General features: G+C 40.8%; 1 protein-coding gene across 1 annotated transcript in view; it reads left to right on the top strand.

Moving 5' to 3' along the window:
• LOC127522709 (mucin-2-like) overlaps positions 1-13,291 on the top strand; it is a 230,830-nt gene extending 217,539 nt beyond the window's left edge. Inside the window, exon 2 of the mRNA XM_051912959.1 lies at positions 7,074-13,291. Coding sequence (XP_051768919.1) covers positions 8,524-9,975 — 1,452 coding nt within the window. The 5' untranslated portion in view covers positions 7,074-8,523 and the 3' untranslated portion in view covers positions 9,976-13,291. The remainder of the gene's footprint in view (positions 1-7,073) is intronic.
• Positions 13,292-15,982: the final 2,691 nt, after the last annotated feature.

Genomic DNA, 15,982 nt, shown 5'->3' with positions numbered 1-15,982 from the left:
TTTGGAGTTAAGTGATTTGACGACGCCTGCGTGTGATGCAGTAAAGCGCGCTAATTTAGCTTACAATGCAAAGAGAGATATTTTATTTTAAAGACTTGTCTTTTTAAGGACTACAACAAAGTGCTGTTATATGGGACAACAACGAGTTTCTTCCCGGGTTAGTGACATCACTAACCCTAAAAATGACATAAACTCCGCCCCTGAGAACACGCAACAAAGGGGGTGAGGCCATGTTGGGCTGCCTTAGAGACTATGAAGAGTTGTAGTAGAGTGTTGTTGCCATCCTAGCAAATAGAATTTCTGAAATTCTCCAAATATTCAGTGTTGGTTCTGGGAATGTAAAAAGTGAGCAGTTTTCTTGATGTAAGAAGAATGTGTTTTAAAAGGTATGATGTTCCTCAAACGTTCTTTCAACTTAATTTTGATCTAAAATTCAACATTTTAGGAACGTTGATTTGTAACATTCCAAGAACATAAAAATGTCCAGTTTCCTTAATGTTAGTAGAATGATATTTAAAGGTTAGTATGATGTTCCTGAAACATTCTTTAATCATTCAAACACCTGCTGTGAACAAGCACTGAAAGAAAGAGAAATAAGAACACAAACTATAACTTTCTTCAGCCACAGCCTTAGATGAACTGAAGATAAAAGACATTAAATCTCTGAAGATCTGATTAAACAACTACACAAACAGCATTACCAGCTTCACTTATTATTAACCAGACTGACTTTATTTCTGTCACACGTCTACTGCTTAAAACGGAAAGTTTTTCTTTTGAGTTTTCCACTTAAAGACAGCAAAACGCTGTATTCTGCTGGCAGGCCATTAGATGGCGATGAAACACTATAGACTGAACATGTAATGCGCATGTGCTTGACGTCATCGTTTTCGCAGATACGCGTTTATATTGTTAACACGGAGATCGTTTTCAAAAGTTTGCGTTTCATCCCACCAAAACGCAGCTGTCATGTAAAAACGCTTACATTTTTTCCTTTTTAAGTTGAAAATGAATTATTGAAAATGTTTCATTTGAAGTCACCATCAATGAGATTAGCCTTTGCTTTAGTTGAGCTTTTGACCATCATTAGCGGGCATTTATTGTAAAAAAGTCTGTAGACTTTAATTGAAACAGATTGGCATGTCTGTTTTAATACTAAGCAAACGGTAATATTTAAGAAGTATTTAGTCTCTGTAAATGCTTTATTAATTGATATATTAAAAATAAAAAAAACATTTGATCATTCTGGAGAAAAAAATCTCTTGTAGAACTATTGTTGCGACCAGTGTTATATAAGTATCAAGTAGTGTGTTGAGTATCATTGTTAACTTTGATTTAAACATATTTTGTCATTTATACCCTCAAAGATATCAACATTTAGCATAATAAACACAACAATGGTGACATTTTTCATGCCAGCATACAAAATGCATTCATGGTTCCCAGAATGCATTTGCAGCATGGATAAATTATTCAGCTGAATTATTTTTTGGATTGTCACCATTGTTGAAGTTTGTATGATGAGTGCTTATGTCTAAGTGTGTTTTGTTTAACTTAGATAGTTTTGGACAATCTTCAATCACTTCAGTGTTACAGTTTATTTTTGTTTATTACTCTATTTTCACATAATGTTTTAATTCCTAGAGTAAGCTATACTACAGAGAACGTAATTGTTTAAATCACTTTAATATAACTTGACTGTTAAAATATAGACATGATGATCAACTTTATCAATGCAAAAAGTTTTCTATAAATCGCTGCAATTGCTTATTAAGAAGCTACTTAATGGAGAAGTCAAGGGTCAAGAGCTCAACTAAAGCAAACACTCATCTCCAAGATGGTGACCTCAAATAAAACGTTGTCAATAAGACATCAACATCTAAACCTCAGTTAATTCTCAATAATAACTTTTGTAGACGTGTGACAGAAATAAAGTCAGTCTGGTTAGTAATAAGTGAAGCTGGTAATTCTGTTTTGGAGTTGTTTAATCAGATCTTCAGAGATTTAATGTCTTTTATCTTCAGTTCATCTAAGGCTGTGGCTGAAGAAAGTTGTAGTTTGTGTTCTTACTTCTCTTTCTTTCAGTGCTTGTTCACAGCAGTTATTTGAATGATTGAAAGAATGTTTCAGGAACATCATACTAACCTTTAAATAACATTCTACTAACATTAAGGAAACTGGACATTTTTATGTTCTTGGAATGTTACAAATCAACGTTCCTAGAATGTTGAATTTGAAATCAAAATTAAGTTGAAAGAACATTTCAGGAACATTATACCTTATAAAAAACGTTCCTCTAACGTCAAAGACCTTCTTTATGTTCCCAGAACCAACACTGAATATTTAAAGAATGTTCTTATAACAAAACTCTGTTAGGGATGCCGTCATTTTACGCCGGACTGCTTCACAAACGAGGGTCAATTCAATGCTAGATTTGCACAAAAGATTAACATGACGGCACATGCTAGTCGATGAGTTGAATCAACTCCACAGCAACTACATAAATTTATCCACTAACCATTCAGAAACGTCCAGTTTCATTCTAAAAGTTGTAACTTCTTCCTGAGTCTCTCCATCAGTGTTGCCTCCGGTTTGAACAATGTAAAGCTGAACACCATTACTGACGATTCTGTTTTGTTAATGACGTGTTTGTGGACACATGCTGATTTTACATTTGTGAAGAAGACAACACTGCTTTTAATTTTTAAGTGAAAATGTAAAATTACATCAGGGGTGCTCCAGTGCACCTGAGGGCCACTGTCCTGCAGATTTTAGCTCCAACCCCAATTAAACACACCTGAACCAGATAATCAAGGTCTTACTAGGCACACTAGAAACATTCTGTAGACATTCTGTAGTTTCAATTGATGTATTACTTTTGTCTGTATGACCTATAATTATATATATGATATACTATGACTCCCTTATGTATAATTGCTAATGCGCATATACGCACAACTTGAGCAATAGTCAAAATAAAAGGAATGTTGGGTGTCATTCAATTTGACTTCATAACCATAGGTTAGCTAGTTTAGTCTTTCAGCCATTCCCCCTTAAAAACAAAACAGAATATACAGTGGCTGTATTTTTGACCGAATTACGAATAAGACAGATGGGATATTATTGCTCCACTTTAAATTGTCCAATAAAATTTGAGCTGGTTGTGCAACATCATTGGTTGGTGTAGGCTTCTGTGTATTTGTGGTTAGTTATTACATTTTATTTTCACAATGAGCAGAATAAATAGGCCTACCAATAAAAATAAAAAAAAGTCAATGAATGAATGAATGAATGAATGAATGAATGAATAATGTGGAGATCAAACAAAGTTGTGGTGTCAGAAATCAGAAGGCTATCAGTAAGAGCAAAGACGAATAGTTTGTCTAATTATGATACATTTTTTGTAATGGTTTAATTCTAATTCTAAAGCATTTTGTATAATTAACCAAAATATCATTGCTGAATATGTTGAGCCATCAGTCACCTCACAATTAAACATTATTGAGATAATAATTGTTGTGATATTATGTTTTTAAACAAACTACACAACAACAATAATAGTAATAGTAATAATAATAATAACGCTTTTAATATTAATAATTATAATATGAATAATAATATTCTCATAAGGCAGAGCGTGAAATAGCGCCCCTGAAGTTAATAGACCCTCATCCAGGTGCAGACTGGCTGTTTATTATTATTATTATTATTATTATTATTATATTAGTACATGAATGTACTAAAACGGTTATTTCCAAATTCGTCATTCGATAATAAATGTGTAATAAATTATGAATCAGTTAGTCTTCACTGGTTTAAGGATGGACTGGATGCGAGGTGGAGCAGAGATGCAAATCTGACCTGTTCAAGACTTCAAGTGCAGGTAATTTTTTTTTTTTTTTTCTCATTACTTGGTTAAGCATAAATTACCATGTAGATGAAAATTCACCCTGATAAGAATCACCTATCAATTACGCTTGTCATATTTTTTTGGACAATTAAATATGTATAAGTAAATATTAGTGTATACATACACCTATTTAATTAATGATTAATTCAATTTTAATCTTAGTTTGACCCATGAACTACAAAAACTTCTTGGTTTTCATTTTGGAAATGTAGTGACCTTACTTTCACTGTATGTATCTTCTTTATATGTGTATTTTTAACTTTCATCATTTCAGATTACAGCTTAGCTTTGATATCCATGAAGAAAGACTTTTGGACTAATGGTATTTGATCTGCAAATAATATTTATTGTTAGACAGATTGAAAATGCTTAGCAATTAGTTTAAAGCATATGATTATATGAAGAATTACCTGATCTGCTGTGTCCAGAGATGTTTGTTTTTGTTCCAGATCCACTTTTGAGATTGACCTTGTTGACAAGTCCACTGGTATGTCTGCGATTGCAGTGGTAGTGTATGAGGTGGATCAAAATATTATCTATTTGTCTTCGCCTCTTGATGATTTTTTCCCCCCTCCCTTTGCCTGATTTATGATGACTTTTGTTGGGGCATGGATTACGGTAACAGAAACAGATTGATTCATGATGTGGTACCATGTTGAAATCTTCCTTTTGTGCTGACTTCAGAAAACCAGCTTAGCTCTTCAAGAAGCACTCTGTTCCAGAGTTGGAAAATGCCCATGTATGTCCATCATGACATCATTAAACTATGGACAGAAAAAGATGTTTTTTTACCCTGCCTTGCCACACTGGTGGCCATGTTTAAAATGGCAGTGGATGGTGATCTTTCATATATTGTTGTTACAGTTTCTTAAATTTCAATGGTCTCTGGTATGTTTTTAATTTGATTACTTTGGTTGTGGTGATTTTTCAAATCCAGAGTACCTCTGGCAGCACTCACCACAATGTATGACCAAGATGGGTGCTGTTTAACAAGGCAAAGTTGCATACTCCTATAAAGTGTTGATTTCAGTCTTTAAAAAAAAAAAAAAAAAGCCTAGCACACTGCCTTTACAATGGAAACAATTGTGGTCTCTTTTTGGAACGCAGAGAGATGTTGTCTTTATTAAATGCAAGAATGACACTCCAAATTATTTCCAGTCTTCACTGGATGTACATGGCCCTTAATGTTTCTAGTAGCCAAATGTTGTTGGAATAAAATGGTAATTTGTGTTCAACTCTTGTCTTAGGAAAATATGCTGAATATACTTATCCAGTCAGTTGTCAAACCACCTCCAAAGCGCTTTGTGAAAGCACAAAGAGCACGACAGTGGCCCTTTCTGAACACTTAAAGTGTTTATATCAAAATACCAACACGGGGTGATGGAAAAACAATGTCATCAGGATTTCCTCAGCCATTTTCTTACAAAGTTCCTGCATGTTCTTTTAACAGAGGAGTTGATTTTTGTGGATTTAATGCATTTTTGGATTTAATGTATAAGCTATACAGTTGCAAGAAAAAGTATGTGAACCACTGGCAGATTCTGTGAAAATGTGAATAATTTTAACAAAATAAGAGAGATTATTTTTTGTTTAGTACTGTCCTGAGTAAGATATTTTACATAAAACATGTTTATATATAGTCCACAAGACAAAAAAATAGCTGAATTTATCAAAAGTATGTGAGCCCTTGATTCTCAATACTGTGTGTGGTTACCTGGATGATCCACGACTGTTTTTTTGTTTTGTGATAGTTCTTCATGAATCCCTTGTTTTTCCTGAGCAGTTAAACTGAGCTCTGTTCTTCAGAAAAATCCTCCAGATCCTGCAGATTCTTCAGTTTTCATATATTCTTTTGCATATTTGAACCCTTTCCAGCAGTGACTGTATGATTTTCACACTGAGGACAACTGAGGGACTCAAACACAACTATTAAAAAAGGTTCAAACATTCACTGATGCTCCAGAAGGAAACATTATGCATTAAGAGCCGGGGGGTGAAAACTTTTGAACATGATGAAGATGTCCAAATTTTTCTTATTTTATTGAAATATCATTGCTTTTAATTTAGTACTGCCCTCCGGAACCAACAGAAGATATTTGCATGTTTCCCGGAAGAAAAAATAAGTACAATTTACCTTGATATTCAAATTCAAAAGTTTTCACCCCCCAACTCTTAATATATCGTGTTTCCTTCTGGAGCATCAGTGAATGTTTGAACCTTTTTTAATAGTTGTGTTTGAGTCCTTCAATTGTCCTCAGTATGAAAAGACGGATCTCGAAATCATACAGTCACTGCTGGAAAGGGTTCAAATATGCAAAAAATGCTTAAAAACTGAAGAATCTGCAGGACCTGGAGGATTTTTCTGAAGAACAGAGCTCAGTTTAACTGCTCAGAACAACAACGACTCAGGAACCAGTGCTGCATTTGGGAAGTAAAGTTATTTCACACAGTCTTATATAATGCACTGTATTTGGTTTCATATTCTTGTGCTCCAATAATGTAGTAGCCTGTACCATGTGAATTTTATTCAGATTAGCATCTTTATTTAAAACAAGTGCAAAACGCTATAAGCTTTTATTCATTGTTACACATTTCAGTATAATATTTTGGTATAGTTCTGTGACAACCAGCATCAAAATGTTTTTATAATAAGAAACTTTTAAGAGCCTTGTAAGACCCTTTTAAATTTATTAATACATGTAAATTGTTTAAATTGCATGTCTTTTGCGAATGTTTGTAAAACAAACTTTTAACAACAATAACATTTAATCATAAGTAGAAAAAAAACAATAATGAAAATGGAAAGTCAAGTCAAGTCAAGTCACCTTTATTTATATAGCGCTTTTTACAATGTAGATTGTGTCAAAGTAGCTTTACATTGATAACTGGTACATTATTTGGCTGCACAGCAGCTCTTAAAGAATAGTGTCAATGCAGGCAGATCAAAGCACTGTTGAATATCAAATGTCAAGTCAAATGTCAAGTGTCCCCAACTAAGCAAGCCAGAGGCGACAGCGGCAAGGAACCCAAACTCCATCAGGTGACATTAGGTGGCAGACAAGTGGCAAATTGGTGTTAAAATGGAGAAAAAAACCTTGGGAGAAACCAGGCTTAGTCGGGGGGCCAGTTCTCCTCTGGCCAACAGTGCTTTGTTACAATTCAGGTTGCTATCATAAGTCCAATAGGATCGCAACATTAAAAGTATTTATTTCAGTTCCATCCAATTGAGGATCGTATTCATCACGCCGGTATGGACGGTTGTTGAGGAACTGTGTCGTGGCTGTCGTGTCGATGAGGCCCTCACAGTGGATGATCTAGTTGACTCAATCTCTGCTGATACGTCAGGGCTGCGTTGTGGTCGTGTCAAGGTGCAGGTCCTTGGTCTCACCTGGATACGGCCCGGATCCGGTTGACTACGGTGAACCTCGGGATAAACAGAAAGACTAATATTAGCGTAGATGCCATTCTTCTTCTGATGTAACGAGTACATCAGGTGTTATAGGAAGTGTTCCCGGTTCCGGCTGACCTAATTTATGCAGCCTAATAATCCTTTAACGGATTTGAAAATATAAATTGGTAATGTGTTATGTGTATGCCAGGTTAAAGAGATGCGTTTTTAGTCTAGATTTAAACTGACAGAGTGTGTCTGCTTCCCGAACAATGCTAGGAAGATTGTTCCAGAGTTTAGGTGCCAAACAGGAGAAGGATCTACCACCTGCAGTTGATTTTGATATTCTAGGTATTATCAGCTGGCCTGAATTCTGAGATCGCAATAGACGTGAAGGACTATAATGAATTAGGAGCTCGCTCAGGTACTGGGGAGCTAAACCATTTAGTGCTTTGTAAGTAATTAGCAAGATTTTAAAATCTATACGATGTTTAACAGGAAGCCAATGCAGTGTTGACAGAACTGGGCTAATATGGTCATACTTCCTGGTTCTAGTAAGAACTCTAGCTGCTGCATTTTGTACGAGCTGTAGTTTATTTATCAGGCGAGCAGAACAACCACCCAGTAGAGCATTACAGTAATCTAGCCTTGAGGTCATGAACGCATAAACTAACTGTTCTGCATTTTTCATTGAGAGCATATGTCGTAGTTTAGATATATTTTTAAGATGGAAGAATGCGGTTTTACAGATGCTAGTAACATGGCCTTCAAATGAAAGATTGGTATCAAAGAGCACACCCAGTGTCACGATCACCGTCTGTTCCTGTCAGTTCCTGGACTCCATTTCCCACAATCCTCCCTTCCAATCACATGCACCAATCACCAATTGCCACACACACCTGCAGATCATTACCTGGACTATTTAAGACACACACACACACACCCTTTGCGAAGTCTTGATTTGCCGTGGTGATCATTACTGAGCGTTTTCTTGTGGACTGTTTCCTGGTTTCCGTTTGGATTGTTTATTCTTTGTGATTCTCTGCTGCCTGCCCTGAACCTTGCCTGTGTACTGGACTGTGTTTGTTTGCCGCCTGCCCTGATCTCTGCCTGTGACCTGATACTGTTTGTCTGCCGCCTGCCTCGACCATTGCCTGTCCTTGTTTATGTTCCTGCCTTTGCCCCTGTCTACCTGTGTAAATACTGTTCTTAACAAAGCTTGCAAATGGATCCCCGCTCTGCCGACCCATCGTTACAGAAGACTTCGCCAACACATGGATCCAGCGGCTTTCCTGGAGAACACTGGCCCTGTATGAACATTGCACAATTATTATTATGGCTCAAGCAGGGCACCCGGTCGTTGGAGGAATACATCAGAGAATATATGGATGTTGCATATGGTTCAGATCTGCCGGACTGTGTACTGATAGACTTTTTCTGTGAGGGTGTTAATCAGCCACTTAAGACACAATTGATTCGTGAGGGACCTCGTTCCTCTCTTAGTCATTTTTTGGAGTTTGCTTTAATGAATGTGGGCTCTCCATTTACTGTGGGTGTCGCGGAGAAATACGACACCTCGCCGAATCATGTAATGGCCGCCGCGCCAGAGAACACGCATAAAATGGCGGCCACCAGTACTACAACACCAAGTCAAGTCTCCGCTGATCTTCGTGAACCAAGTCAAGTCCAAGTTAAACTTCCTGAGTCACGTCCCATCTCCACTTATCTTCTAGAATCACATCACGTCTCTGGATCTGTTTGGGAGCGGAGTGGGTTGCGTTCCAGTGTGGCTGATCCACCGCTGACTTCAGTACGAGCGGCTGGCATTCCTAAGCCTCCGCCGGCCGCTACGCCATCAAGCCCGCCGGTTGCTACGCACTCAAGCCCGCCGGTTGCTACGCACTCAAGCCCGCCGGTTGCTACGCACTCAAGCCCGCCGGTTGCTACGCACTCAAGCCCGCCGGTTGCTACGCACTCAAGGCCGCCGGCTGCTACGCACTCAAGCTCGCCGGTTGGTACGCACTCAAACTCTCTGGATGCTATGGACAAGATGGTCGCTTTGCCAGTGCCCACGGGCAAGATGGCCGCCCCTCCAGTGTCTGTGAACATAGGGGTCGTTCCAGCCAGTGAGTCCGCTCCAGAGCCCGCTCCAGCCCGTGAGTCAGTCCCAGAGCAGCCCGCTGCCGCCCCAGAGCAGTCCGCTCTTCCTGATACGGCCACGGAGGCCGTCACCGAGCACCTTGCACTGCCGGCGCCGCCCGAGCGTCTTGCCCTGCCGGCGCCGCCCGAGCGTCTTGCCCTGCCGGCGCCACCCGAGCGTCTTGCCCTGCCGGCGCCACCCGAGCGTCTTATCCAAGAAACCACCACGGACTCCGTTGAATTCCCCAAGAACTTTTTTGGGGGGGGCCATGTACCTGAGGGTGGGGAGCTTGTGGGTGGGGACCCTGCACGGCCGCGATCATCAGCGGCCTCCGAACTGCTTGAGCTTGTGGGTGGGGACCTTACACGACCACGGCCTTCAACCGCCTTTGACCTGCTATGGCCATCTTCGGACTCTGACCTGCCGTGGCTGCCCGAGCCACCTGACCTGCCGTGGTTGCCCGAGCTACCTGACCTGCCATGGCCTCCCGACACTCCTGACCCGCTGTGGCTGCCCGTGGCTCCTGACCCGCCGTGACTGCCCGTGGCACCTGACCCGCCGTGGCTGCCCGTGGCACCTGACCCGCCGTGGCTGCCCGTGGCACCTGACCCGCCGTGGCTGCCCGAGTTCCTGGATCTGCATTGGAGACCTTGTTCCTGTCTACGTCTCCAATGCACCCACCCCCCCTCCCTATCTGTGCCATTTATGCCGCGGAATGGCAATCATACAATCATGATTTATTATTTCAATTCACCATTCAACTGTTTTTCTCTTTGAATATAGGCTCCCACTACCATTTCTGTAAATTTGATGTAGTTATTGTATATTTTTATTATTTTACATTATTTTTTAAAATAATTTCAGGATTTCTAAAAATCCTTATCCTTAATCCTTGACAACTGGAAATGGTATGGGCCGGTAGGTGAACATGTTTTGAAAACTTCAGATGAGGATGATAAAAAGACTGTATATATTTTACAGTTTTTTTAAAGGTAGTGTCTATTGTTATTTAGATTTAATTACTGTATTTTTTAGGGATGTGCTGATATCAATAAACAGCAAACACTGACAAGTAGATGAACTGATGACCAATAAATTGCCAATAAATGAAATACTATTTATAAAATGAATGATTAAAATTTAAAATTAGGCCAAATGCAAATGCATTTGTTTCATTATTTTATTTATAGTTACTATAAGATTGTAGTAATAACATAGACCTATAGTCAATAATAACAATAACTAGAATGTACATTTCCTGAAGAAAATGTGAATGGTGCTTGCAGTGGCAAAACTCGGCACTCGGTTGCTAGGGTGCTGTAATTGGTTTCTAGGGCGTGGCTATGAAGTTGCTATGTCACTACTTATTGGCTGCTTGATAGGCCGAGTCAAAAGAGCCCAGCCCCAAGTCTCTATGACCTTCTGATCCAAAGATATGATCTCAGAGATTTTGTGGCAATGTTAAGTCTATGGGACTTTTTTCAGCCGATTTTTCGTACGCTGTGCGAACATCGTACACCCGATTGCTTAGAAAAGTCATAGCACACCTCTCCTCAATAAACCGGTCGATTTGACACCTCATTCATCGGTCTACGACAAACGGTGCGGGACGAGTTACACGCCAAAGTTTTGTTCAGGTGAATAGTAATTACAATACTAGAATGTACATTTCCTGAAGAAAATGTGAATGGTGCTTGCAGTGGCAAAACTCGCCACTCTTGATTAGCATGATGCTAACATAATTAGCATGTTGTTAGCATGTTTTTAGCAAGATGCTAACATGATTAGCATGTTGCTAGCATGATGCTAGCATTCTTGCCATGTTGCTAACATGTTTTTAGCAAGATGCTAACATGATTAACATGTTGCTAGCATGTTTTTAACAAGATGCTAACATTATTAGCATGTTGCTAGCATGATGGTAACACGATTAGCATGTTGCTAGGATGATGCTAACACAATTAGCATGTTGCTAGCATGATGCTAACACGATTAGAATGTTGCTAGCATGATGCTAACACAATTAGCATGTTGCTAGCATGATGCTAACACAATTAGCATGTTGCTAGCATGATGCTAACACAATTAGCATGTTGCTAGCATGATGCTAACACAATTAGCGTGTTGCTAATGTGATTTTGGCAAGATGCTAACATGATTAGCATGTTTGCTAGCATGATGCTAACGTGATTAGCATGCTACTAGCATGATGCTAACTCAATTAGTATGCTACTAGCATGATGCTAACACATTTTTACTTGTTTGTGTCATGTATAAAACCTAAGCTAATTGCTATTAGCACGTAGCTATTCACTGCTAGCATGTGTAGCATGTTGCAAGTCCAGTTTGCTAGCATGAGTCAAAAAGAACCAACCGCCATGTCTCTACGATGTTCTGATGCAGAGATATAGGTCTTTCAAAACGGTTGCTAGGGTACTCTGTTTGGTTGCTAGGGAGTGGCTTGGCAGCTGCCAATGATGATACTCCAAAGGCTGCTTGCCAATATAAACCAACCCCCATGTCTCTACGATGTTCTGATACAGAGAAATAGGCCTTGCAAAATGGTTGCTAGGGTACTCTATTTGGTTGCTAGGGAGTGGCTTAGCAGCTGCCAGTGATGATACTCCAAAGCTGCTTGCTAGTATGAATGATATAAACCAACCACCATGCCTCTATGATATTCAGATTTGAAGATATCCCTCTATGCTTTGGGTTGCTAGGGTGCTCTAAATGGTTGCTAGGGCGTGGCTATGAAGTCTTGAAGGTGACTCGTGACTGGCCGTATGCTGCACCGAGTTAAATGAGCCCACCCTCATGTTTCTATGACACTTCCATCCAAAGATATTCCTTTGATCTTTTTCAATGGAAGTCTATGGAACTTGTTGCTATGGTGCTCTATATGGTTGCTAGGGCGTGGCTTGATAGCTTCACAATGATCCTGAGAGACTGATTGGTTGCCTGAGTAAAATGAGCCCACCCCCTTGTCTCTATAACACTGTGATCCAGAGTGATGTTCAATACAAAATCCCTATGTAATTTACCATAGTAGGAAAAACACACTGTTTCATGGGCACGGCTTCACCATAGTAAGTCTATGGGGCCACTTTGGGCAGCTCTTGCGCCCCAGGGGTACAACTTACACCCCATTTTGAGGTATGGTCTGACAGAGACTGTCAGCCTCTTCAAACGTGGTAACCCACATGTTTCTACGAAATTCTTGTTAGGAGCTATGACTCGTCAAAGTTCGTCGCAATGTTAAGTCAATGGGATTTTTCGGCTACTTTTTCGCCCGCCGGGCGAACATCGTACACCCGATCGCTTATAAAAGTCATAGCACACCTCTCCTCAATGAGCCGGTCGATTTGACACCTCATTCATGGGTCTAGGACAAAAACTGCGGGACAAGTTACGCGCCGAAGTTTTGTCCAGAAGAAGAAGAATAATAATAATAATAACTAGAATGTACATTTCCTGAAGAAAATGTGAATGGTGCTTGCAGTGGCAAAATTGAAACTCGGTTGCTAGGTGGTTGCTAAGGCGTGACTATGAAGTTAAGTCAAGTCACTACTTGTTGGCTTCTTGATAGACTGATTCAGCTGAGCCCAACACCAAGTCTCTATGATCTTCTGATCCAAAGTTATGATCTCACAGATTTTGTCCCAGTGTTAAGTCTATGGGACTTTTTTCAGCTGATTTTTTGTCCGCTGGGCAAACTTCGTACACCCGATCGCTTAGAAAAGTCATAGCACACCTCTCCTCAATAAGCCGGTCGATTTGACACCTCATTTATGGGTCTACGACAAACGGTGCGGGACGAGTTACGCGCCAAACTTTTCTCCAGGTGAATAGTAATTACAATACTAGAATGTACATTTCCTGAAGAAAATGTGAATGGTGCTTGCAGTGGCAAAACTCGGCACTCGGTTGCTAGGGTGTTTCTAGGCAATTGCTAAGGTGTTCTGGGTGGTTGCTAGTCGGTTGCTATGGTAACCTGGGTGGTTGCTAGGGTGTTGCTAGGCAGTTGCTAAGGTACTTGGGGTGGTTGCTAAGGTGTTGCTAGGCGGTTGCTAGGGTGTTCTGGGTGGTTGCTAGGCGGTTGCTATGGTAACCTGGGTGGTTGCTAGGGTGTTGCTAGGCAGTTGCTAAGGTACTTGGGGTGGTTGCTAAGGTGTTGCTAGGCGGTTGCTAGGGTGTTCTGGGTGGTTGCTAGGCGGTTGCTATGGTAACCTGGGTGGTTGCTAGGGTGTTGCTAGGCAGTTGCTAAGGTACTTGGGGCAGTTGCTATGGTGTTGCTAGGCGGTTGCTAGGGTGTTCTGGGTGGTTGCTAGGCGGTTGCTATGGTAACCTGGGTGGTTGCTAGGGTGTTGCTAGGCAGTTGGTTAGGTACTTGGGGCTGTTGCTACGGTGTTGCTAGGCGGTTGCTAGGGTGTTATGGGTGGTTGCTAGGCAGTTGCTATGGTAACCTGGGTGGTTGCTATGATGTTACTAGGTGGTTGGTAGTTGTCACAGATGGTTACTTTAGTGTTTTTATAGAGTTCTTAGCATGTTCTTAGCCCACTTTAGCACTTAGCTAATCACTATTAGCATGTAGCTATTCACTGCTAGCATGTGTAGCATGTTGGAAGTCCAGTTTGCTAGCATGAGGCAAAAGAGCCAACCGCCATGTCTCTGCGATGCTCTGTTGCAGAGAAATAGGCCTTGCAAAACGGTTGCTAGGGTACTCTATTTGGTTGCTAGGGAGTGGCTTGGCAGCTGCCAATGATGATACTTCAAAGGCTGCTTGCCAATATAAACCAACCCCCATGTCTCTACGATGTTCTGATACAGAGAAATAGGCCTTGCAAAATGGTTGCTAGGGTACTCTATTTGGTTGCTAGGGAGTGGCTTAGCAGCTGAGAGTGATGATACTCCAAAGCTGCTTGCTAGTATGAATGATATAAACCAACCCCCATGCCTCTATGATATTCAGATTTGAAGATATCCCTCTATGCTTTGGGTTGCTAGGGTGCTCTAAATGGTTGCTAGGGCGTGGCTATGAAGTCTTGAAGGTGATTCGTGATTGGCCGTTTGCTGTCCCGAGTCAAATGAGCCCACCCTCATGTTCCTATGACACTTCTATCCAAAGGAATATCTTTGATCTTTTTGAATGGAAGTCTATGGAACTTGTTGCTATGGTGCTCTATATGGTTGCTAGGGCGTGGCTTGATAGCTTCACAATGATCCTGAGAGACTGATTGGTTGCCTGAGTAAAATGAGCCCACCCCCTTGTCTCTATGACACTGTGATCCAGAGTTATGTTCAATACAAAATCCCTATATAATTTCCCATAGTAGGAAAAACACACTGTTTTATGGGCACGGCTTCACCATAGTAAGTCTATGGGGCCACTTTGGGCAGCTCTTGCACCCCAGGGGTACAACTTACACCCCATTTTGAGGTATGGTCTGACAGAGACTGTCAGCCTCTTCAAACGTGGTAACCCACATGTTTCTACGAAATTCTTGTTAGGAGCTATGACTCGTCAAAGTTCGTCGCAATGTTAAGTCAATGGGATTTTTCGGCTACTTTTTCGCCCGCCGGGCGAACATCGTACACCCAATCGCTTATAAAAGTCATAGCACACCTCTCCTCAATGAGCCGGTCGATTTGACACCTAATTCATGGGTCTAGGACAAAAACTGCGGGACAAGTTACGCGCCGAAGTTTTGTCCAGAAGAAGAAGAATAATAATAATAATAATAATAATAAGTATGCAGGAGAACAATAATGATGCTTTGCCTTTGGCAAGCACCATTAATAATAAGTATGCAGGAGAACAATAATGATGCTTTGCCTTTGGCAAGCACCATTAACTAGAATGTACATTTCCTGAAGAAAATGTGAATGGTGCTTGCAGTGGCAAAATTGAAACTCGGTTGCTAGGTGGTTGCTAAGGCGTGACTATGAAGTTAAGTCAAGTCACTACTTGTTGGCTTCTTGATAGACTGATTCAGCTGAGCCCAACACCAAGTCTCTATGATCTTCTGATCCAAAGTTATGATCTCACAGATTTTTTGCCAATGTTAAGTCTATGGGACTTTTTTCAGCCGATTTTTAGTCTGCTGGGCGAACATCGTACATCCGATTGCTTAGAAAAGTCATAGCACACCTCTCCTCACTTAGCTGGTCGATTTGACACCTCATTCATGGGTCTACGACAAAAGGTGCGGGACAAGTAGCGTGCCGAAGTTTTGTCCAGGTGAATAGTAATTATAATACTAGAATGTACATTTCCTGAAGAAAATGTGAATGGTGCTTGCAGTGGCAAAACTCGGCACTCAGTTGCTAGGGTGTTTCTAGGCAATTGCTAAGGTGTTCTGGGTGGTTGCTAGGCGGTTACTATGGTAACCTGGGTGGTTGCTAGGGTGTTGCTAGGCTGTTGCTAAGGTACTTGGGGTGGTTGCTAAGGTGTTGCTAGGCGGTTGCTAGGGTGTTCTGGGTGGTTGCTAGGCGGTTGCTATGGTAACCTGGGTGGTTGCTAGGCGGTTGCCAAGGTACTTGCGGT

Source organism: Ctenopharyngodon idella, chromosome 11, assembly GCF_019924925.1.
Source record: "Ctenopharyngodon idella isolate HZGC_01 chromosome 11, HZGC01, whole genome shotgun sequence".
Classification (NCBI taxonomy): domain Eukaryota; kingdom Metazoa; phylum Chordata; class Actinopteri; order Cypriniformes; family Xenocyprididae; genus Ctenopharyngodon; species Ctenopharyngodon idella.
Note: the sequence above shows the minus strand (reverse complement) of the source record. Positions and strands in the feature narration are given on the sequence as shown.